We start from the raw sequence: 26,453 nt of genomic DNA, 5'->3' as shown, positions 1-26,453 counted from the left end.
AAATTAAATATGTTTAACAAAATATCAGAGAGACAATTAAAGCATCAGTGATAAATGCCGTAAAAGAGTTTTGCTATTTTTTTTCATCTGTTAAAATAAGAATTGAAATCGAGGGAAAAAACAGACCGGACAATGTTAGGGAAAACCAACAATTTATTTGACATGGCCGAATCAGGCCTTAAAAAATTCCTGAAGTTAAATTCACAAATAACTGTTTTGAAAAATGTTTCATACATCTTTTCATCCTAGTTCACACGTAAATCTCTATCAACCCTGTCAACCGAATTAGGCCTTAAAAATGTATTTGAGTCTTTTTATTCCTAAAGTTAAATTCATAAATAACTGTTTTGAAAAATGTTTCATACATCTTTTTATCCTAGTTCACACGTAAATCTCTATCAACCCTGTCAACCAGTTGATTTTATCAACTCTGTGACCCATCAAGATCTGTCAACCATAGCAACTTGTCAACCATGTAAACCTGTCGACACTGTAGACCTACCGAACTGTTCACCATGTGAACCCGTCCACCATGTCAAACAAACTGTCGAACCTGTCTTTTATTATCCTGAACCATTTTTATATTTGAAAAAAAAATATGAACTTTCGTATCTATTTCAATTACTTTAACTGGAACTTTGCGTCCGTTTATATCCGACTTGAGTCGAGGTTTCTATACTATCGGATCTTAAATATAAAATTTTGAACTCTTACTGCAATGCAATAGGTCACATGTAAGCAGCGACCCTATAGTAAGTAAATCATCATAGGAAATCGTGATAGTAAACTCAAGCCCTTGATTTGTCGGAACGACACGAATGGCCCCAGCTCGCAAAAAAAGCTTCAAGCCATTTCTAGGAGCGGAAATTTTCAAAGGCAAAAGCCTGTAATTTCGACAAAAATCAACGTAGCGGAACCAAACATAAACTCGATTTGTAACTCATCATAGAAGACTTACATACTAACAATCAGCTCAATATGTGAAGGCGTTTAGAAAAACTGTTATTATCACAAAATTTGCAAAGTTCAAAACCAGTAATTTCGGCAAAAATCAGCGGAGTGGAACCAAACGTGAACTCATCTGTAACTCATCATAGTAGACTAATATACTAAAAATCAGCTCAATATGTGAAGGCGTTTAGAAAAAGAGTCCGTATAACTGTTTTTTTTTCGTGAATTTTCAAAGTCCAAATCCCTTAGTTTCGGCAAAAATCGGCGGAGCGGAACCAAACGTAAACTTGATATGTAACTCATCATAATTGACTCACATACTATAAATCAGCTCAATATGTGAAGGAGTTTAGAAAAAAGTCCGTATAACTGTTCGTTACGGAATGATGGAATGACAGAATGACGGAATGACGGATAAGGGTAAAACTATATGGCCCGAACTAAGTCGGCGGGGCCATTAGAATGAAATCATCACTTTTGTGGTCATGTAGAGCCATCTCTTGCACAAAGACATGTTCTTAAAAACTATTCTTGTTTAATAAATTGTATTTGTTTTAATTTGGGAGAAAAATTGCAAATTTGCAGTTAGAGCGTTCATTTTGTCCCACCTATGTAGTCTTATATAACAAATGACCTCATTTTTTTCTATAATTTGGCTCGTTGCTTTATTTTGTTTCCACCGCCTCGGTGGTGTCGTGGTAGCGTGTTCGCCTTGAGTGCGGGAGGTCGTGGGTTCGAACCCCGGCCGGGTCAAACCAAAGACTTTAAAATTGGTATTTGCTGTTTCTCCGTTAAGCACGCGGCATTAAGGAGTAAGAGCAAAGACTGGTCGGTTCGGAGTCAGAATAATGTGTCCGGGTAAGGTGACATGTCTTACTGCGGACTGTTTACTTGTGAACTAGCACGTTAAAAATCCGGCTCAGTGTGTCGGTCTAGAACAAAGCAGTGTTAATACTCACATAATATTAACATGTTCTCGTCCTGAATATGCATATTGATTTGCCGCTGGACGTTAAGCAGTCATCTATCATCATCATCATCATTATTTTGTTTCCTATTTGCTATCAATGGCGGTCGCCCGAGCGCACTCACCCCCCCCCCCCCTCCCCCCCTCCGAAAAAAAATTAAAATGACAATGCGAAGTCCTATATTACAGGACTGTCACCTAAGTGTTGCCTGTAATGTTTTGCAAGATCTCATTTTCGGTGTGTTTAGTATCAAGAAATTTCGTGCTTTATAGATGTTTATTCCATGTAGATTTAAAGTGTGTATTCGGCAAAACAAAAGAAAAGCCTTAAGGAAGGCTCCAATAAAATCAATCAATCAATAGTACAAATACACTTTCTATTGAATAGTAAAATAATCTGAAGTAAGCGCCACTGAATATTTGAATCCACGGTAGGTATAGTGTCCAGTTCAGATCGTGTATTTTTCTATTGTAGACCATGCAGGGTTTTTTTTCGAGCGAAATTATATACAATCAAAAATAATAACTGCTATTTTGCTATTTCGCAAGTATGATAGTCTTATTCATGATCGTTCATCTTAATCTTAATATTATGCATGTTTGACGCACAAACGAGGGATAATTTCCTTGATTTTCACTTAAAATTTCAACCTTTTAAAGTGTCTGGTTATTTCAAGTACAGCATTTAAAAAGTCCGTGTATTTGTTTTAATGGTCCTCGCCTTTTAAACTAATTTTATTGAATTTATAAATGTAATTCAGGGAAGGACAATAACATATAGTCACTAAAAAAACACCAAAAAAAAAGAACAAAGATATTTCATAATAATCATCAATTATGATTAATACAATCATTATAATTAAACGGGGCACTTAATAAATACTATATTAATACTACTTAAGGAAGTCAAACCTTGCAGATGGCACTTTTTTCAACTCGCCGAAGACTGTCATCAACACCAACTAAGACTTTGAGACAGTTACCCGTTATTCCGTTCAACGATCATACGGCAACATCACCTTGGTACGCTGTTTCTTCCACTACACTCAATGAATCTAGAGAAAACATAGAAAGTAGAACTCGTCACCACTTACAAAGACAACGACGACCTCCAACTACTTGTGAGACGTGTAGCAGTTCTTTCTACTCATTCCAAAACAAAAGTCATTGTCCCAGCAGAGTCATTTGAAGACGTACGGTTTACTTAACTTTAAAAGACGCCGTAGAGATTACCATCGACACGACAGCTGGGATGAAGCAAATAACCGTCAGCTTTGGAACCACTTCAACAAACTTTTAAGAAGTACGTCAACAATGCGCACCCAAACAAATACGTCCTGATTGAAAACTCTAATAAAAGATAAATTTCATTAATCCTATACTTATTGCATAAAAATTACGTTTCTCCAACAAGAAATTATTTACCTGTTTACAAAAATATCAAATGTTGGAAAAACATGAACATACCATTTAATGCTAGCTTTGTATTTACATATGAATGTTTGAAATAATCCATGAAATATTGCCCCTTGGCGCTAATACCACGAAAATTAACTGTATGAAATCCATATCGATATGTTCACATAAAAGTGATGAACAGTAATAAATATTCGACTCCGCCAAAAAATCAAGATCAAATGATATTAAAAAATATGTCACAGAAATATTTTATAAAATTTGATGATCTCAGTTACAGTTTATGAATATACAATGTCCGGTAATTCCGCCCGTCCGGTAAACCCATTTACTTCCGTTATTGTCGCTTCCGTGAATATTTCGTCTGCTATTTTATTCATAGGAACTGTACTTATCATCACTGCATGTCAAATTTTAAAGAAAAATCCTTTATTACGAAAATATCTAGTGATATCTATAATACAGTTTCTAAAGCAAACGATAATCATATTATTGCTTACAAAACTCGTTTCTGACTTGAAATTTTTTTTTTTCGATTGATAAGTGGTCTATTAATAGATCACCTTTTCTTTTCATAAATATGTGATAAACTGGCCCTCCATACATATTTACTGCACATGGGCGGATTTACCGGACAAACACATTTCCGATAAAAACACAGATGACCCACTTGTTTTGTTGATTTTAAAAATTTAATTTCAGATATTTTTGGAAAATGAGATAAACTCAAAGTTGATTTGTCAGTGAATCGATTTATATTAAATTTGATACAATTTGTATATAATTAAGCAGAAATACATACGATCAAAGCCTTATGTGGGCGGATTTACCGGACTGCATCGTAAATGAAACTGTGGAACTGAAGATATTCTCTAAATCATTTGACTTCTCTACCCTTACCTCATTATAAACTTGAAGACAAATAAAAATAATAAGTCCAGCTTTGTTTCATAAAAGGAATATCTACATCAGCTACAAATATCCTAGCTGTTTTAGGTAATTAAAATTCATACTATGTAAAAAAAAATCACTTTCATTAACAAAACGTTCCCTGCAATTGACATCAAGATGTTTTATGTTATTGGACAAGATATTTGATAAGTTCGAAGGGCGTGTTTTCAAACATTCAATCGACATTCCTATAGAAATCAACTGTGCCCGTCTTCTTGTTTCTTTATTCCTACGAGGCAGACTTCATACAGGAATTTCTAAAGGTAAAATGAAAAGAAGTATTAACCGAATAATTCAAAGTTTGGTGACTATCCCATTGAAACTGCAACAAGTTTCATATATTGACTTACATCTGAAATTGACAATGAGCGTTGCATGGTTAAAAACAAAGCTTTATGACAAAGATTTATTTAATTCTCAAATTGAGATTTTCTTTTCTGTGTAGCAACACCTGCATATGGATTTCCCAATTGAAACGATATTCCAGGTCTTGCGTTTCCTATCATGATTTCCTTGATAAAGTCGGTTTAACACCCCTCTGAATATTTGAAGGTCCCCGCTATATGTATTGGTTACCAAAACTACACTAATCAAAGTACTGAAGTACTGAACATCGGATGACCGCAGGTTCTTGTGGATGGTCAAAAGCACATGTCACAGAAACAGATCACATCTCTATACCTGAAACTGAGGTTAATTTACAGAGATTTTTTTTTCTTATACAAGTTCGTGCTTGGATGATGAATAAATGACAGGAAATTCAACCTCACCGTAATAACTATTATATTGTAGTGATACAAATCAGTATACCTTAGACTATTATACTAATATAATAATAGTTCCAGAGAATACCGGTACATTGGTTTGTTGTTATATATTATATTAATATTACGGTTGCATGTATATATAATTTTCATCTATTTGTATATCATACTATTCTACTATTATTATAGTGTAATGCAAGTGCATGGTGGACACTCTTCTGTAAAAAAAAATCAAAGTCTTAAAGGCTGTAAAAGCAATTGCTGCCATGTTAATGTTTTGTGGACTTTTATTTTTCATCCATATATATAAGAATTAAACCTGACAGGACAGGAGTGTTGACTAGTGAGAAGCAAGACGGTTTTAACTTTATATCAATATAAGACTTTAGCAGGAAATCATTTTAAATATGTTTTATATTTTACAAGGAGACAACAAGTTTACCAGGCTAAAGTTGGGGTTAATTATACATGTGCTGAAACATATAACTGAAAAAAAAATCATTATGGATTATCCCCTGGTAGTGTTTGTAACTGGGCAATAATTTCCTTTATTGATTTAATTTTAACCATTTTCATAATTAATTTAAATTAACCATTCAGTTAAAACATTTCAACTTTCCAGACGCAAATGTTGAAAAACGGGACAGAAATAAAATATCTTACAAGACATAAACATGTAAAAAATAAATATATATTTCAGCTTACTAAAAATATTTTCATAATGTTACTTTGACATCATTTCTTAAAACTAAGTCCCAAACATAATTGCTCAGTTGACATGTGTCATCCTCATGCGATACGAGATAACTATAATTCTGATGCAATCCCGAAAAGGGGGGTCATCACAAACAAACATGACATTAAATTGTCATTATACGAACTAGAACAAACAGCTCTATGTTGCTTTGATATTTATCAATTTTCAGGAAACATGTGAAATAAATTTCAGGTCCATTTCATTATAGTGCCTAACAAGATTGTGTGAGGTAGACGAAATTGACCTTAAAACGATCGTATTGTCTTTTGATGTCCAAAAATAGGCAGATCGGACATATAAGGACTTTATCTAATGACTACATAAATTTGGGATTTATTATTATTATAATGTTCTAATGAAACTGAAAATTGTATTTTTTTTTAGGATAAACAACAATTTTACCTGGCGTAGCCGTTCATAAATGTTTTTCTGCATTTATCTTCGAAAAATGGCGTATTTAATGGAATAGAACGTTAATACAGTAAACTTTCTCTTTTTTCTCCGCAATAGGCTATCAAAAATAATTTATCTAATGTGTATGTGGAAAATTATGTGAAAAGATAAAAAGTGGCAATTGTTACCTTTCATACCTTAAGTTTCGTTCATCTGATTCTGACCAATGCTTATATACTAAATATCTATTTATATGCCGCTATTATTTTTGTTGTTACCAATTATGTAAATCAATTGTATCTGATGTTATGCCCTTTATGGGCCCTGTAATTTGGGAAATAAAAAAAAAATCTATTCATCAGTGATAAAACGTAATATGGACTGGTCCAGTGTCCAGTTTGCAGGTCATTTAATTTTCTGTACACATTCATGCACGCTCTGATTTAATCAATATACTCGTACGAAAAAGCATGAACAGTTTGAAGGTAATCTAATAATAACTTAATCCAATCAAATTGCATAAGATTCAATAACAATGTCAAGTCCACATCATAATGAGTAATAGAGGTAAACTGGGTAGGGAGAAAATGACAGATATTTCAAGTTAATATTTATGCAATAACGAATTAAAATTTGTCAACCAAAAGTTTTGCTACAATTTCAAAAACATGTCGTTCTGTATGGGTATAGTTTTCGGATCTTTCATTAGCGTATTTAAGGCTATAAAAAGTTTGGGCTTCAAAAGTTCACACAATTGTTGACTTTATACAGAAAATTCGTCCGTGTAAAACATTTAATAGTTCACAAATGATACGCGATTTTAAAGTAAAATTATTTCTTAAAACACTGCAAAAAATTTCATTCATATTGATAAAGTGGTATAGTCATAAAGTGCGTTGAAATGAACAGTGGTATAGCAAACATCGAATTCCCTCACAAAATGTTATCACACACTACAGCAGAGACATATAATACTTTTATATGTCTCTGACTACAGTAAGTTAAGTTTGTCTATTTTTAGATACTATACAGGTAATCTTTTGACACGTATACAACATGTGTGACCTGTGTAGTGATTTTGATTTTACGATAAATTCATGAATGAACGATAATTTTATGAATGAACATGAGCACCGGACCTCTTTCTTGAACACCTATTAAACATATAAAACCGTATTTAATAAGGAGATAATTCAGTCAAATTTTCAGTACTAAATCAACAACTGAAATGATTCCATTTTTTGATGAAACATCGTACGAACGGAGAACGGAATCGCAGGTATAAAAATGCACTTTTTTCCCTTGTAATGACCGCGGATCTATAATTTTTATAGATCGGTTGAAATCCCAAAACTAATTTGCATAATGTCAATTGTGGCGATAGCAATACATCGGAGTGACCTCAAGGTCATCCTCTGTAAAAATCGTTTCATCTCTGCCTCTAGTAAGTGTTCTACTATTAATCTGTCTGTGCTTTTAACGAGTTCCTTTATTACTATCAAAGAACCTATCATTAACTTTTGTAATAAAACCTATGAAAATAGTGGAATTAACTATTTTTGGAGCGTACAAAAATCTTTGGATGTTTTAGATCAATTACGTGCTTTTGATGGTCCTTTTGTTTCGGTTGACAGTTTTGACTTTTCCACTCTTTATACTTCACTTCCACATAATATTATCAAACAACAGTTTTCCTATTTGATTAAATGATCGTTTGATAAATCTGGTTGCAAATTTATTTGCTGCAACTCATATAAAGCCTTGTTTTCCAATGAGAAAGGTAAATATGCTATATAAACTAACTAGATAGATATAAGAAGATGTGGTATGAGTGCCAATGAGACAACTCTCCATCCAAGTCACAATTTGTAAAAGTAAACCATTATAGGTCAAAGTACGGCCTTCAGCACGGAGCCTTAGAGGTTTGATGCCATGATTTAATCTGTAAATTTTCTCCAAGACAACATTTATGTACGTTTCGGCAATTAAGTTTGTCGACAGGTTGTAGGTATTCCTAGACTTGTTTCTGTACTGTTAAGGATAACAGTTTATGGCCAAACTCAGTAAAGACCCGTCTTAATTTGATTCAATTGATAAATTCAACAACACTTACCGTTATCTTGATGATATTTTTTCGTTAAATAATCAAGAATTCTCTAAATATACTGCTGAAATTAACCCAAAGGAACTTACTTTATATAAATCAAATATTAACAGCAATAACTGTCCTTTCCTAGATTTAGATATTTCAATTTTACACGAGAAACTATATACAAAATTTACGACAAGAGGGACGATTTTCTTTCCCTATTGTTAATTTCCTTTATTTGGACGGTGATGTCACTTTGGCATCGTCTTACGGTGTTTATTTATCACAACTCGTTCGCTATGCCCGTGTCGATAGTGACGTTTTTGAATTTAGATGAGTGTAATCTATGTATTACTAGTTAATTATTAAGTCGGGGATTTCGTTACCACAAATTACTTAAAACCTTTACTACGTATTTCCATAGAAAAAAGATTTGGTTTGCAAGTTTGGTTGTACCAATAGAAAATTTATTTCAAACGGAATAGCACATCCTACTTTTCACGGGAATGTTGTTTACCGAACCCTGAAATTTAGATACGATCCGGGTAAACTTATCCATTCATCCTTTAAATAAACTTATTACCCGGCCACGTCCACTTGTATTTGTAGTATTTGTATTTTTATCCATCTGATGAGTTAAGCCTCTTTCAACTGATTTTTATAGTTCGTTCTTATGTTGTACTGTTACACCACTGTCCCGGGTTAGGGGAGGGTTGGGATCCCGCTACAAGTTTAACCCCGCTACATTCTGTATGTTTGTGTCTGTCCCAAGTCAGGAGTCTGTAATTCAGTGGTTGTCGTTTGTTTATGTGTTACATATTTGTTTTTGTTCATTTTTTGTACATAAATTAGGCCGTTAGTTTTCTCGTTTGAATTGTTTTACATTATCATTTCGGGGCCTTTTATAGCTGACAGTGCGGTATGGGCTTTGCTCATTGTTGAAGGCCGTACGGTGACCTATAGTTGTTAGTTTCTGTGTCATTTGGTCTCTTGTGGAGAGTTGTCTCATTGGCAATCATATCACATCTTCTTTTTTATATTATTCTAAAAGGTTGCCAATTCAACACTGTAATTAGATCTTTGGACATTGTTTTTATTGGTATAAATATGGATTTGTTATCAGTAAATTAAAACCCTACTAAATATTATTGTTATATGAGTATGCACATTCTACAATATTTCGATAGCTATATTTTAGCATTGCAGAAGGTCATGTTTTTCTCTGACTGTTAATAACGTTTTTCCACTAAATCCATTGGATGTTGGATGTGTACTGATTGATATTTTAGTCTTAGATAAATGATTTTTTTATTAGTTGTTATTGGTTTTGAAATAGCTGTCAGCAACTGTGAGTACTTTCAGATCTTTACTTAGTGTCTTTTTTGTTGTGGAATATATATATATACGCTGCCCCGTCCTGTCTGTGTTTTCGTTAGATGTTTTCTGCTTTATGTTGATCTGATGAGTTAAGCCCTTTTCAACTGAATTTTATAGTTTATTCTTATGTTGTACTGTTACACCGCTGTCCCAAGTTATGGGGAGGGTTTCTCGCCAGCAAACTAGTTTAACCCCGCCACATTCTGTATGTGTCTGTCCCAATTCAGGAGCCTGTAGTTCAGTGGTTGTCGTTGGTTCATGTCTGTCATATTTGTTTTTCGCAAATTGTTTTGTTATAAATTAGGTCGTTAGTTTTCTCAATTGAATTGTTTCATATTTTTCATATCGGGACCTTTTAAAGCCGACTATACGGTATGAGGTTTTCTCTCATTGTTGAAGGACGTCCGGTTGCCTATAATTGCTTACATTCAGTTCATTTGAACTTTAGCGGATAGTTGTCTCATTGGCAATCATACCACATCTCCTTATTTTTATATCATGAAGTTTGACTTACGCCATTAAATATTTTAGTTTTGAGCGTTCCTGTTGAAGGTTAATAAAAATAAAGCGCATAACATTTAAAAAGTGTTATTTTAACTTGCTTGGGCTATGGAACGAAGTATAAATGTATAGGTAAGTTATGTCACGAAATTTGTGTTATATAACAGAACTATATTGAAAATATACAGTAACATTTTATTTTATTATTAGTATATGAGTCGGTGTTTGCAAAGAACGATGGATGGCAAAAATAAATAATTTTACAGTATAGCCTTGGGAATATTAACATCGACTGGTTTTAATTTCGAGAGTAATTTTTACGATATATACAGGTAGAACGTTTGATAATTATCTATTATTACTTTTGTTTTGAGGTGGAAGATCGAGGGAGGTAATAGACATCAAGACTGAAACAAATGTAGACGTTTTCTCCACGAATTATCCCAGACCATATCCATCTGAAGAGGACAAGGAATGGAGAATGTCACAAGAGTATGGAAAATGGCAGATAATTTTACAAGATTTCCAACTTCAGAATTCAAAAGGCTGCAGCAAAGACTATCTTGAAATCAACGAAGAAAACATGTATGTAAAAAAATGCAATTTACATTATGGTCGTTCAAAAGTATATTGTTTTACAGTATATTATGGTCCATGTCATTGTGGTTAGATTTAACGAGATACTGTCAAGTTGAAAATTTACAGTCATCCAGAAACATTAAATATAAAAATGGAAAATTAAGATAATTATGATAATCAAGAAAATTTATGATCATATTTATTAACTTTGACTTGATCAGTAAATGTCAGATCTGTTTAAATCATACATTACCTGTTGTTTATTGCCCATGACATTCTGTTTAAATTTTTTTTAAATTCTGTCAAGTGTTTCTTGTAGTTGTTGGGTAACGTTACTTTACTCAGGGAAAACGTTACAATACCTATGATTAAAGGAATAGCAATGACTGCTAGTATTTGAAAGTGAATATCTATTGTTGATAGTATGCGTTCGCCCTGTCATTCAATAGTATGGTCACATGAGTAGGTGGAGCATGCGCAATAGTCAATACAGCTGTTGTTAATAGCATGTTGACGATAAGATAAGATAAGATATTTTATTGGTTTAAAATCAAAAATTATAGGATTGTTACCAAGACAATAAACATTGGCTATACATAAACATACAAACATATATCTGACCACATTTATAAACATTGTATAATTATATATATTTGTATATCCCTACCATTATTAAAAGAAAATATTCAACGGTTACAATAATAAATGTATATAATCTCTGCTGAGGAGGTGGCACCACAAAGTTATTTGGTACTCAATAAAGCATTTCTAGAATTGTACATGTCGCTTATGAATTTTACAATAATTCTAATTATATCAGTCTCACCACACGTATACAAAAATTTAAATCTTGCCTCATTAGTCATATTTAAAAAAGAGGGAACTATTTCACTAATTTTGGAAAATAATTGTTCTCTAATTGTATTTAGTTTTGTACATTTTATAGTGAAATGAAATTCATCTTCTACTTCTAAAAGACACAAGGGACAAATTCTTTCTTCTACAGGAGTTTTAGTGTGTCGACCTTGTTCAATTTTAAGAACACTATTACTTATGCGAATTTTGACAAAATGTCCTATAATTACTTTTCTGTCAATACTTAACAATAAATAGGTTTCCAATTTGTAATTTTCTTTAAGCTGTCTATATGTTCTGAGCTTATTACCGTTCAATGATTTATCATCACAAAAAATATTTTCTTTCCAATAATTCAGATATCTATCATTAAGTTTGGTATGATGTGCATATAATAAACGCCTTTTTGAAATAGTATCATGATTTTCCCAAACATGTGAAAAATTAAATGTAGCAAGTAACTGTTTAATCATTTTTGCAAATCCATTGGTTAATTGTAGGTTTGAACTATATAAATCTTTAAGTAAACAATTATTACCAGATTTAATCACATGCAACCAGAAGCCAATTGACAGTTTTAAAGCTTCTATAAAAACTGGATACATACCAAGTTCAGCTAGTACTGCTAAATTGACAGCTGTTTTATTTACTCCAATTAAAGTTTTTGCAAATTTAATCTAAATTTTAATGGTAGCCAATGACCAATATTTTGACTCTAGATTTGTAATATCTTTAATCATATATAGAGTCCAAACTTCACTACAATAAAGAAGTATAGTTTTAACACAAACATCAAAAAGCTTTAGGTGAGGTAATACATTAATATCTTCAGAAACAGTTTTCTAATACAAAATATAGCTTTTGAGTCTTTTTTACAAAGAAGTCTCACTGCCTCAGTAAAACTACCAGAGAGTTTAAACAGTAAACCCAAATATTTATATTCTGTACAGTGTTCCAAAACATTTGACATGAGAAGGCGGAGCCGTTAGCGGAATAGTTGTCTTTATCCTGCAATCGACCTTTCTACTATACTAATACATGTAGGTGTACAGATAACACGAAGCGATATACTAGACGTATACTAGACGTATATAGTCTCTTGGTATCATGCTTCTGTTGCGAGCGAACGGTTATGTCAAATTACTGTTTACGTCACAGTTCAATTTGGGGTCCTCATTGCGGTCCGCGTTTAAGGCATGTCGAATTCTTTCAAAAACAAATTCAACGATTGGAATGGGTAAAAATGTACAAAATTAATTGCAGGATAAAGACAATTACTGTTTAGTGTCTTTAAATATCAGCTGTATTTGTACTCGGCTCGAAACAGGAGTAATAGCTCGCTAAAGCTCGCATTACACCTGTTTCTTAGCCTCGTACAAATACAGTTGATATTTAAAGACACTAAACAGTTATTGTCTACTAGAACACACCCGCGAAATCGCGGGCATTTAGAGCGTTGTTAAAAATATATAAACTGTTGTAGGATGAATTTTCGTTAAAGATTTTATGATAGGAGAATTTCAGGAAAGGTATCACATGGTGACAGGACAATTTATTTAGCCCCCCCCCCCCCTTTATTCCAAAGCCAAAGTACATTATTTTTTGTTTTCTGCTTTTCTGTATACTATGAACATACATATACTATAAATAAAGTGTATTTGCTTTCAATTCCAAGTTTACTATCCTAGGCGATATAGTCATTATATAGACTCTCTATATAATATATCAGTGACAGCCACGGATAGTAAACTTGGTATTGATAGTAACTAGCAAATACACTTCATTTATAGTATATGTATAATCATAGTATGCAATAACAAAAAACGCGAATAATTGTCCTGTCCCCAAGTACTTTTGAAAATTATGTGTAATTTTAAATAGTCCTAAACGGAAGTCTTGCTTAAAAGTCTGTCCGATGACGGGAACAATATTCGGACACCTTTATTTTCGTTTTTCTCCCAAAATAACCCAAACTAAATAATCATAAGCGAGTATGACAAATGCGACTATGCATGGTACCTATAGGACACAGAGGCATGGTGATTAATTTATTGTGGAAAGAAGAGAAGCGACACACAAAATGAGGTCTTCTCATTTAATAGTATAGATACATCCTCAAAGCGCTTTGTGAAATGAATACTTGCAGAATATTCGGAAATCAGTTTAACACGTGACGTCTGCTTGTAAAAATATCGTATGAAGCCTTGAAAGAATTTCAGAATTTATTTTTGATTCATGCTATAGTACAAATAATGGATATTTTGAAATTATTTTATACTGGTTAATTTAAAAACTGACAGGCAGTACAATAAGAATAATGTTGTGTTTAGCATTGACTTAACGAAATAGTAGCCTCGATTAAAGACATAGTGAATACCCCTTTGGAACGTGTATTCAGACTTGGCTTCGAGTCCGGAAGGACGTGGATTCGATCCCCGACTGGAACAAACAGAAGCCTTGAAAATTATTCTTTGTTGCTTCTCCACTAATAACTCGGCTTTTATAAGTGAGGGCAAATATGGTCTGCCCGGAATCAGAATAATGTGTCCGTGTAGGGTGACATGTCTTTAGGGAACAATATACAGTTAGGAAAAAAATTTAAAATTTACCCTTATAAATTTTACCATCCCCTTTTCCTTGCTTTCTTACAAATTAAACTTACAGTTTGTGTTATATATGTGCATATGTATGTAATCAGTATCTTCCATAGATTTGATATCCAATTGAAATGATAAACGATATTTTCTTTTTGGTGTATCCATGGCAACAACCTGCATATTTTTGCTATAAAATATTGCAAAGAGGGGGTAAAGATGTCACATATTTCCCCTAAATTTGGCCAAAAGTAGAATTTCGTCTCATTTTTTTTGTAAAATTGCGTCAAAAAGTTCGTGTGAAAAAAAAAAGTGTTTGTAAACATGCCAATAATTTCTGGACCTATGGACGGTCTGGGCTATGAAAAAACGGACAGTCAAACAGAAAATAGCCATAAAACATGTAAAAATTATCTTTTTTATTTTTCTTTATTTTTCTTTTTTTCTTTTTTTTTTCTTGTAAAAAAAAGAAATAATAATAATATTAATGTTCTTATAAATCCATTTTGACGGCTAAATTAGTCATAATCTGTCTTAAAGAAAGAATTTTATTGCACAATTACTTTCATATTTGAAAAATCCACCGTGGCCAAAATGCGAAATCACACTCCTAACTGTGTATTGCTACTTTATGTGGACTGTTACCTTGTGAACTAGCCCGTTAAATTCCGGCTCCGCGTGTCAGTCAATCTAGTACAAAGGAGGTTTCATATTCATATTTCATTAACAAGTTCTCTTCCTGGATATGCATTTAATTCGCCCCTGGGCCTTTGAGATCAGCTATTTTGTCAGTCGTAAGGATGAAATTGTAACTTAACATGCCGCCACATCACATTTTAATTTTATTATACACGTCTAAACATGTGACAACTTAATGACAGACATTCTCCATCGGATAACACGTGGTTATACAGGGATAACACCATTATAGATATATATAATTCGTCTCAAATTCAGCCTAACAATGTTAGATCTTCAAACTTGCGTTAGGGCGCTGCACACGGTGCAGGCGGTGTTGCCACGATATCACAGAAGCAAAGGTTCAAACCCCGCTGAGGGAAGAACACAAATTTGCTAAAGCAGCAAATTTGATGATCTAACATTGTTGGGCTAAATTTGAGACAAATTATATATATGATATGACATATATGATATATTTATATTTATATGAATGAACATTAATTGAATTATAACATATCACGTGATAATGTGTTACCCAATAGAATTGTTTATAAAATATGTAAAGTATAATAAATTATGTTATTCGGGATCTTCACAAGGGACATGGGCTCAAATTTCCTGTCAGTATTGACAGGGAATATGAGCCCAATTATATTTGCTGGCGTGTCCTGAATTCAACACTATTTACCATTTGTATCTTTGTTTTCCTTTACAAGGGATATAGCTCATATCCCCAGTGTAGGTAACAAATCAAATTGCAGGATTAACCGGGAATATTTCACGCCAGTATAATATGATAATTATAAATATGTATTCATCAGCATACAGATATACCATGTAGAAGCTATCATTTATCTTATACTATGTCACAGACGTTTTAAAACAAAATGCCAATGGCCAGGTTAGGAGTCCATCAGGTAACGAGGGAACAAGTCTTGTAAATTCATCTAGTCAGACTAGTTCCGTGGATAGCCCTCATAAACAGCCCTTTTCAGGGTAATGAATATTTTACAGAAAGAGTTTACCTACGAGAAATACTAATATTTTCACAAAATGACACAAAATAATTCTCGGACGTAAGTTTTTGACAATTTGTTATAATTATAGATTTAACATTTAACATTAAACATATTTTATTTCCAATCCGGAGCCCTTGTGATGGGGCATACAGATACATACATGTTATAAGATAGAGTGATCCAAATAGAAACAGCAATAATATAAACTATGTTCTGACACATGATATTATTTGAATAATTATATTAAATGATTTAAGTGTACAGTTTAAATCCTTTGTATAATGTCATTATACAAAATGTTTACAGAAATAATATGTGAACATATATTTAAGGAATGTCTTTGTTTCTTATTCTATAGTTATTTTGCATTAAATTTGAAAGTATACCTAAAATGGTTTTGTCTTCATTATTGAAAAGTCATAGAGTGTACATTCAAGCAAAAATTTATATTCATCCCCAACTTCAGATAGTGTACACTGTGTGCATAAGTGATCTTTTCTTTTCAGGGGCACTAACTGTTCATTTATTTTTCCTTTTTTCATATCGCCCCATTTCTATGTTGATGAGCTCTTAATATAGTAAGGCGTGTGTTTGTTTAACAGGTATCTTCAATGGTTCGAAAGGCCTTTCTACTGTTAGTTAGATATAATTGTGACCCCTTAGAAGCGGTGAAATCATTTCGGGCTGCGCCCTCAGGGAAATAACATTTTCGAGTTGACAATTTTGGATATTCTAATTTTCTACGGGCCATAATTATATATTTTATATACTGATATTGGTAACATGGAAGCACAAATAGCTGCAAAGTAAACGTGATTAGTCCAGTGATAAAAAAATTTCCTTGCGGCTCTTTATGCCACCGCCGCTAGACGTAGGGGCATTAAGTGTTACCCTTGACCGTCCGTCCTTCCGTCCGCCCCATTTTCATTTCCCTACTCTAACTTAAGTTTTCCTCATCCAAATTTTATGACTTTAAAATTGCAAATTTTTCAGTTTCCGCACTCTAACTTAAGTTTGTCTCATCCTAATTTATGAAACTCATACACAATGCTAAGAACCACAACACGCAGACAGAGTTCGAATTTGGGCAGCGAGTCATTAACCGTTCTAGAGCTATGCTCCTTTTGAACTTGGAAAATTGCAAAACTTGAGCGGGAGCATTCGAGTCCTCAGACACATTCTTCTTTTATTTCTTTTATTTGTTATATCTTCAGTCAACCAAAACGGCTGTGTGGAAGGAAATCAAAGCAAAGTATTATGTCTGCTGGCTCAAAAGTAAGATTACACTTCCACTCTGATGACCAGGATGAAGCAAGAGGATTTCGTCTGACAGTCAAACGTCTGATGGATGATGGTAAAGTTTATCTGCTTTTATTTTGGCTCTGACTTATCCTAGTGCATGCAAAAAATATTGAAAAGATATACTAGCCCTTTTACGATCATACGTGTTTATGTTTACCACTATACATTAAAAAGAAGACGGTGGATAGCTTTAAATTTGAAAGCTTCATAATATTACATGTAATAGTCCTCGATGCTCTTCAACTTTTTATTTGTCCTTTTTAACTTTTGTGATTCTAGCGTCACTGCGTCACAATTTTAATCTTGGTATCTATGATGAGTTTATTACACTTTTGTTTGTTCTATAGTTAACGCGAATTGTACCAATGAAGAATTCATCATTAGAGGATATTCAATTTAAAGTATCACTGTCTGTCTGTCAGATAAGAACTGAGAACATCAACTCAGTTCTTATCTGACAGACAGACAGGGATTCCAAACGCAGTTCTTTTCAAAATACAAAGATACCTTCATATAAATTAAAGCTATCAAATTAATTAGAGAAGGGGTTTATAGGAAGTAATCTTCTTGGATAAAATCATCACCCTTTCGTTTAATTTCAATCAATATCTTGAAACTTGGTAGATCATAGAGTGTAAGCATTTCAGTATGTTTTATTATTTCGTTCACTGCTGTGTTTACCTAAAAAATGTATTAAAAAAATTATTTTTGGTTGCACATTTTCTACTTTTTTAACTTGTTTAAAACAAGATATATGTTTATCTTTTATTTGAACATAATCAATATAGTTTCTGAAACACATATAACTGTTTTATTGCTGGGTTTTCAATTCATTCATTGTTGGCATCTTGATCTTTTGGTTTTTGTGTAGTTTGGTTGTTGTCTTATTGTCGTTTATCCCAACTCACCTTTTATTCGTGGTCATACAAGTATCAATGTATGGTTTTTATCAAGCATAGTTTTCGTTTATTGTCCCCGGCGCAGTGATTTTTCTTATAAATCAGTTAGATCATAACTTAATATGTATTGCTATTCAGTCATGAAAACTTAAGGTCCAACATCCTGTTGATACATTGCACTTATATTTTGGCATTGCACAAGGTAATTGTTCTTTGACTGTTAATGGCGTCTTTAAACTAAATTCATTGGATATGTACTGATTGATATTTTGGTAATGGAGAAATGCTTTATATGTTGGTTGTAATTTGCTCTGAACTTGCTTCCAGTAACTTCGAGTACTCTTAGATGGGTACTATGTGTGTTTTGTTTTTTTGTTGGTTTTGTTTTTTGTGCTTCATGCTAAATTTAATTTTGATATTTTGTTCTTGTTATGTGCTGTTGCACCACTGTCCAAGGCTGTGGGTTGAGTAAAGGGCTCATAGACATTTTTTAAACATGTCATATTCTTTGTGTGTCTGGCACAGGTCAGGAGCCTGGCATTTAGTGGTTGCCGTTTGGTTGTTGTCTGTTATACTTGATTTAGTTTATTGTTATAGCACACATCAGGTCGTGAAGGGTGGAATATGTGTGCTTACATCAACATCGTATGACGTATTGTAAGCCATAAAATTGACAATTAGATCGCTGAAAACTTCATCAAAACCCAGCTTGAACTGATAAGTAGACCATGTTTTACCAGACTATAATATCATTACACTTCCAACGAAATGAAAATGTCAAGTTTTTAAAATATTTCAACAGACGGTTATTAACTAATTGGCTTCAATTTTCTATTTACATTTCCTGTCAATCGTATTCTGTCTGGACAGATTATGACACTAAAAACCTAAAAAAATAGTTTTCAATAATATTTTATTTACCATTGAAAGTTCCGTATAACTTTAAAAAAAAAAAAGAGAAAAGAGTCACTATTACACATGTACAAAAAGGGACATTATTTTCTATCAGATTTGTGACTTTTTTTCCTACATTTATTAGATATGTGACTTTTTCTCTGTTACTTTTTTCCTACCAAATTTGTGGATTTTGTCTTGTGATTCTTTTCCCGTTTTCAAGAAATTAACACTATAGATTTGTTGCGTCTGGAGCTCTTTTTAAGATTTAGCTTTACCAGGAGCTCTCAAACCAAAACATTTGAAGGCCTTGGATGTTTAAATTCTTGAATACATTTTTCAGGACCTTTATTTCACCTTAGGTCAACTTTGCCTAGATGAAGTACATATAAACTAGATTTATTTTATTTTCTCTTCCTCAACGCAATCAAATATTTTGTCTGCATTTGTTTATTACTTATAATAATTAAAACTCTGTTCAATATATATGTATATACTATATTATATTTTCTAGAAAACCTTTTTCAGATAGTTTTAAAAATTTTATAATTAAGATTTTTTAATAAGTTGTTTGAATATAAAATTATTACAATATTATGAATCACAGTTTATGTCCAATATCTTGATGATATTTTTTCGTTAAATAATCAAGAATTCTCTAAATATACTGCTGAAATTTACCTAAAGGAACTTACTTTAAATAAATCAAATATTAACAGCAATAACTGTCCTTTCCTAGATTTAGATATTTCAATTTTACACGAGAAACTCTACACAAAAATTTACGATAAAAGGGATAATTTTTCTTTCCCTATTGTTATTTTTCCTTTTTTGGAGGGTGATGTTCCTTTGGCACCGTCTTACGGTGTTTATATATCCCAACTCGTTCGCTATGCTCGTGTCTGTGGTGACATTTTCGATTTCAATGAGTGTAATCTATGTATTACTAGTAAATTATTAAGTCAGGGATTTCGTTACCACTAATTACTTAAAATCTTTACTAAATTCTTCCATAGATTCAAATATTTGGTTTGCAAGTTTGGCTGTACCTGTAGATAACTATTTCAAACGGAATAGCACATCCTAAATTTTACGGTGATGTTGTTAAGCGAGCCCGGAAATTTAGATACGATACGGGTAAACTTATCAGTCCTTTAAAAAAACTAATACTCCTTATTTTTATAACATCACATTATTACCATATCATGATGTTGATATCATACCATCATTCATTTGTTACATGATTTAATACAAATGAGATATAAATAGCTCTGTTCGCTGATGCGTTTACTCAATGCTAACCAATATGTAATTATTAAATACTTATTTGTTAAACTATCAAACATTTAGAAAGTCTAAAACGGCACTTTAAAAAAGTACAACAAAACAACATGCAAGTATGTAACATCAACATTGCACGTATATGTGTACTGTGCACTGTAGGTGACTACGAGGTCAAGGGTATCAAATGATTCCCCATCTATCAGAAATAGTTTAATTCATCAGAGAGAGTGAAAATATTTTTAAATTAACGGTAAATGGTATCGTGTGTCCGTCTTATCAATGAGATCCGAATATAACCTTTTTGGTTTATATTTTCCTTTCACAGTCCCTTATTTGTGACCCTTAGACTGAGCCCAATTCAATATTAGGTCGCACTTTGTATTACATTACTTATAGTAATAAAACTGAAAATAAAATAAAAGGACCCGAAAATATACAAATAGATAAATTCGTTTACAAGAAATATTAAAACGGTCTTTTTCTCCTCAAAATCACAAAACCTAACAAAAAACATAACCAGACGTAAATTTATGATACTGCCAATCAGTACATACCTTTTTCAAAAACTTGTTTGATAGTGCTTCAACATTAGTTACTATTAATATGTCATTTATAAAGGTTAGATAAATAAGGGAACCTAACATTGAGCCCTGCTGAATACCTACATTTATCTGTCCCTATGTTGAATTGCTCCCGTTTAAGACCACCAATTGAGACACATGCTCCATGCACTTTGACAAGATACTTAGTATAAAATTAGTCTGTAATGTTTAACCTCATTACATTAGTTACCCTTAAAAACTGGGGTTACATTTGCTTTATTCCAATCTGTAGTAAATAAATGAGAGATACAGATTGAATAATATATTTAAAAACTGGGAATTATAGTTGTGATGCAGCTTCTTTTAATAATATTGGGCTTATAGTTTAGTTAAAACAGTATTTATTATTGAAAAATTTATAACAATGTAATAGTACAATTTTACATAGCAGTCAAATATGGGATTCGGAAACAAGTTTGGAAAAACTTTTATAAATCCGTCTCCCGGGGTTGGTTAAGTCGAGTCCTGATGCCGTATAAAGTTGACAGTCTAGAACTGTAAAGTCATGAAGAACAGCTTCGGTATGGTTAGTTTTATAATAATATACATCGTATAAAACGTTAAAACTCTGAAAGAAACGTTCTACTCCAACACATTATTTTGTTGAATCCATGCTGATCTCCTAAATGAATTCCTCCTGATTAAAATTTTCTTTAAATGAGCTTGACCAGTATTTCAAACTGTCCGAGTTGTCTTTAAAACTAGTCCGAGTTGTCTTTGAACTTGATTAGAAACGTCCTTATATAGGCCCATCCAGTTTACAAACTGGTCCGAGTTATCTTAAAAGTGGTTCGAGTTATCTTTATAAAAAGTGGTCCGAGTTGTCTAAAAAACTGGTCCGATTTGTCTTTTAATTGGTCCAAGTTGTCTTGGTCCGAGTTACCTTTGGTCCGAATTGTCCTGATTCCGATTTATCAATATCAATAAATATCAAGTAATCATCCTAACGCAGGGGGTACCTTGGTCTAAATCTGTCAGAACTGCAGTTTTGAATCGTCTAAATGCATTTTTATTTATGTGGAATGTTTAAAATGCGAAAAAATCGAATTGAGTACACATATGAATTTGTTTCTGTTTCTATTAAATCAATGATCAATCAAACCATGTTACAAAAAGTATATGTTGTATTTCAGATGACATGAGGAAGAAATCGCAGAATGAAGGTACACATGTTTACTCATGGAGCAATTATTAAATTTCATTGTGCATTTTAAATTATCGAAAAGGAATTCTACGACACGATTGAAATGTGCAAAGTATACAATTCAATTGTACATTTTAAAAAAGAAGAACTAATTAAAAATCCAGTCAAAAATTCTGTTCTTACATGTCCCTAAATAAAGGACTCGGACGAGGAACATTACCAAGCAAAATCTGTCATGTGCTTTTCACATGGACAACATGTGTGCGTCACTTCAATCAAAAGTCGGCAATCGATTACGAAGTTTGGTTGGCCTTAACCACACTTGATACAGTTTTGATCGCATGCTAATTTTTCAAGAGACATTAACATACAAGCTATCTTTAATCTGATCAATCTATATATGAAATTAAGAAAAATACAATCATGTGCTTCTTTTAGAGATAAACGGGGTCGACATTTTAGATATTTACTCAATTTTTCGGTTTATTTTCAAATTTCTATCCTTTGGGGAGAAATTACCGAACTTTTTTGTTTCAAAAGAAAAACACAAGCGGATTTTGTAAAAAAGAAAAAAAAAACATTTGAAAATTCTTCTCTGCATAATAGTATACTGTAAAGTTATGCACCTTCTTTAGAAATAGTTCATATTTATTTATTTCTCATGATTTTAGAAAAAAACAAAACGCTTTTTTTCTGTATATCTATCGACTTAAGAGATATTCACCGGTGATTTTTTTTCTAGCCAAAATAATTATGACGTCTTGAACGGCTATTTTATATTTTTGCTGTGACGCCTTCCTACAAAGGGAGGTGTGACATCAAAAGATTAAAATAGCCTTTCAAAACGTCATAAATATTTGGACTAATTTTTTCATAAAAAATGGTACAAATAATCTTCCTACATAATTTAGCCGAATGAGATTTTAAAGAACAGGGGTCTATGTACTCATGTTCAAGCTTATGATAAAAATAGAGCTAACAAATACATCTGTTCGCTATATGTCATATTTTGACGTCGTGAAAAATAACATTTTACGTTAGTAATGCCAATACCTCCCCTTAAACTGTATTGCATGCCCTCTCACAAAGGTTTCATGACTAAAATGAATAGCAAAAGGGACGCTGGAATGGATTTTTAAAATCCTAGCTTAGAATGTTGCAGTCCGCAAGAGATATGTTAATAACAGTACTGAATAAGTGAACCGAAAATATTTATTTTTAGCTTTCAGTTACTGCGAGTACTTTCAGATCTGTACTTTGTGTCTTTTGTGTTTTGTTATGTTTTTTCAGTGCTTTGTATACACAACTGTCCCAGGTAAGGGGGATTTGGCGCCAGCAAACACGTTAAACCCCGCCACATTATGTATGTGTCTATCCCAAGTCAGGAGCCTGTAATTCAGTGGTTGTCGTTTGTTGCTGTATACCATATTTGTTTTTCGTTTCTTGTTTTGTAAATAAATCAGGCTGTTAGTTTTCTCGTTTGAATTGTTTTACGTTCGTCATTTCGGGATCTTTTATAGGTTACTATGGGTTTTGCTCATTGTTGAAGGCGTATAGTTTTTAACCTCTGCGTCATTTGGTCTCTGGTGGAGAGTTGTCTCATTGGCAATCACATCACATCTTCTTATTTTTATATTTATAATGATAAATAATTTCCAACACCTTAGAGCTAAATGTTAGAAATTTAATAGGCTAAATTAGGTATCCACTTTTATCCATTTTCAAAGATTCCTAGCAGTAAAAACTTATTACAAGATTAGCTAGTCTTATTGACCTTCTTTTGGAAAGCAAAAGGTAGACAAATTAAAGCCATCAACCGTTCGGTTTCAGACTAAAATGTATGATAAAAACACATTCTAAGATGCCTGTCGAAATAAACCTGGCATAACCTTTTAAATCGTCGGAGTATAAAGACCCAAACGCATTTAAAAAAAAAATGTTGTCAACAATGTAGTCAACTTGATCTAGCAACAAAAGACGGAAAGGATCTTCAAAAGCTAAATTGTTTTTTTAATATTCATCGCTGAAACTCGAGATTTTATATTGATGGATTAACGTATAAGTTATGTAAGTTTGGTATGGATATGGATCAGTATGTTCTATGTCAATACACTTGTTTCCTCTTCTGAAAGAAGAGAAGAGAAGCAACAAATACTTTTTGCCTCGCCTGTATGGAAGGTTGCACAATGCTAGACACAGGGGTCAAAATCCGGCGGCGGTGGCGTAAACTATTCGTATTTATATATAAAGGTTTATATTTCCGAGGGGAGAAGACCTGGATTTTTTGTACCTTTTTAACAGATGCCTTATGTTACGATGTTTCCGTTTGTCATATGTCCATTGTCCTTGAACCATTTTCATGGTTCAGTGACTGCTAAAAATGTATAGTTTTTTGTCCTGTGCAGTTCTCACTATTTGTGAGGAATAGAATAGCTATATGGGTTCCTTGCAAAGTCTACTTGTCCGTCAGAGAGGATTCACCTGCGCTCGACCTCATTTCATGGATCAGTGATCAAGGTTAAAGTTACGTGATAATGGCCGCTTCTGAAATACTATACGCAATTATTCTGACTTTAACCTCATTGTCATGGACCGTTGATAATGTTAAGTTTATTTGATACTTGTATTAAAACCCATATCTTTAAGACTTTCAACAACAAATTAATTATGGTCAGTTAAGCAGGCGAGACATTTCAGCGTGTGCACTCTTGTTTAAGTCTTAAGTCTGATAAGGCCGAGAATCGAATCCATAACCCAACCCCCCACGTCACGCAAACCTGCCGATGAAACCATGAAGACATTCAGAGAAACGTATAGGGGGTAAGCTTTATTTTTAAGAGAAATATTAAAGTAAGTATGTATTTTATCAGAACGAATTTGGCACATAATGTTTATCCTTAATGTACTTTTTGATTTTATTATAATTTCTTATTAAAGCTGCTAATGTAAGTGTGATTAACAGAATGGAAGAGTCCTGGATGTTCAGAATTTTACTTGGTTCACTTGGATGTGCTGTACTTGTGTTTACAGTACTCATCACTTTATTGTGCTTAGAGATGAGAAAGAAGAGACTTGAACATCGTCCTGAACGATTCAATATTTCTGCTTTCACTGATGGAGGACTTCATTGGCCACCAAGGACAAGGAGTGACTCTAAATCCTACGGTAGACAAAATAGCAATTCTTCCACTGCCCCATTGACACAGAACGGGCGTTTTGCGTTTTAAAACGGTCGGTATTGAAACTATCAACTGAGTCAATGAAATGTCTTAGTTAAATACAAACATTGTTCGATATTCAGATGCAGTTTTTGTTTAATACGGAAGGTCTATATTAATGCTGTATCTACTATTAAAAGCAGATATTGTCCTGTAAATATTTCTTATTTTATTGTGATTTGGAAACAGTGGATGTAAACTTGACAGAAAAATGTATTTGTGTAGCGATATGACGTCAAGTATACGTGATAGACACAATTAGTCAAAGATGTTTATAATTTTCAATAAAGTTATTTTAACAAATTACCTCTTCAAAATAGTCATTAATGTACCCCGCCACATTCTGTATGTGCCGGTCCCAAGTCTGTAATTCAGTGGTTGTCGTTCATTATTTTGTACATAAATCAGGCCGTTAGTTTTCTCGTTTGAATAGTTTTACATTTTTCATTTCGGGGCCTTTTATAGTTGACTATGCGGTATGGGCTTTGCTCATTGTTGAAGGCCGTACGGTTACCTATAGTTGTTAATTTCTGTGTCATTTGGTCTCTTGTGGGGAGTTGTCTCATTGGCAATCATACCACATCTTCTTTTTTTTTATATAAATTGCTAGATAGACATGCAGGACCAATTTCATCAGTGGCGATCAAATCAAAACAGTTACAGGACCAATTCAAAGCCCATGTCTATCACTATCTGTACTAAAAATATTACAAAAGAATAGAACAAAAACAATAAATAAATTATAAATAAATAAATAAGTAAATCTGATGTGTTTGTTGTCGCACTGATGCACCATAGATATAATCAATACAAAACAAAGATCAAACTTATGTAATTTATAAACTGATATTTTCAATAAATACAAAATATGTGTAAAACAAGATTAAGTTGCAGAACACGTTTATGACGGAAAATCAATGTGTTTTAATTCGAAGACAATCTAAAAATTTGTTCATTATGTCGTGATGTACTCTTGTACATACAAGATTTCTCCGTCCTTCTTATTTCGGTGAATGTATTTCTTAAATATCTTTTAGGTTTAGGCAAAGGTCATACTTGTCAGAATAAGCTTTCTACTACACGAACATCAAAAATACTGTTATGAGGTAAACATTCGTATTCAACATTTTAAAGAACATTTTACTCTTAACAATAACCACAATAAACCTATTTCTCGTATCAAACATAAACTAAAAGAACTAGCCAAGGAATTTGT

At 32.8% G+C, this 26,453-nt stretch overlaps 2 protein-coding genes across 2 annotated transcripts in view; both read left to right on the top strand.

Moving 5' to 3' along the window:
• LOC127712442 (mannan-binding lectin serine protease 1-like) overlaps positions 1-25,540 on the top strand; it is a 33,672-nt gene extending 8,132 nt beyond the window's left edge. Inside the window, exons 2-5 of the mRNA XM_052218887.1 lie at positions 10,541-10,751; positions 17,109-17,248; positions 22,009-22,038; positions 24,957-25,540. Of these exons, the coding sequence (XP_052074847.1) occupies positions 10,541-10,751; positions 17,109-17,248; positions 22,009-22,038; positions 24,957-25,246 (671 nt within the window). The 3' untranslated portion in view covers positions 25,247-25,540. The remainder of the gene's footprint in view (positions 1-10,540; positions 10,752-17,108; positions 17,249-22,008; positions 22,039-24,956) is intronic.
• The window catches only part of LOC127712430 (zinc finger protein 862-like), a 307,602-nt gene that overhangs the window by 73,936 nt on the left and 207,213 nt on the right, over positions 1-26,453 (top strand). The window lies entirely within an intron of this gene.

Source organism: Mytilus californianus, unplaced genomic scaffold (genome assembly GCF_021869535.1).
Source record: "Mytilus californianus isolate M0D057914Y unplaced genomic scaffold, xbMytCali1.0.p SCAF_8, whole genome shotgun sequence".
Lineage (NCBI taxonomy): Eukaryota > Metazoa > Mollusca > Bivalvia > Mytilida > Mytilidae > Mytilus > Mytilus californianus.
Note: the sequence above shows the minus strand (reverse complement) of the source record. Positions and strands in the feature narration are given on the sequence as shown.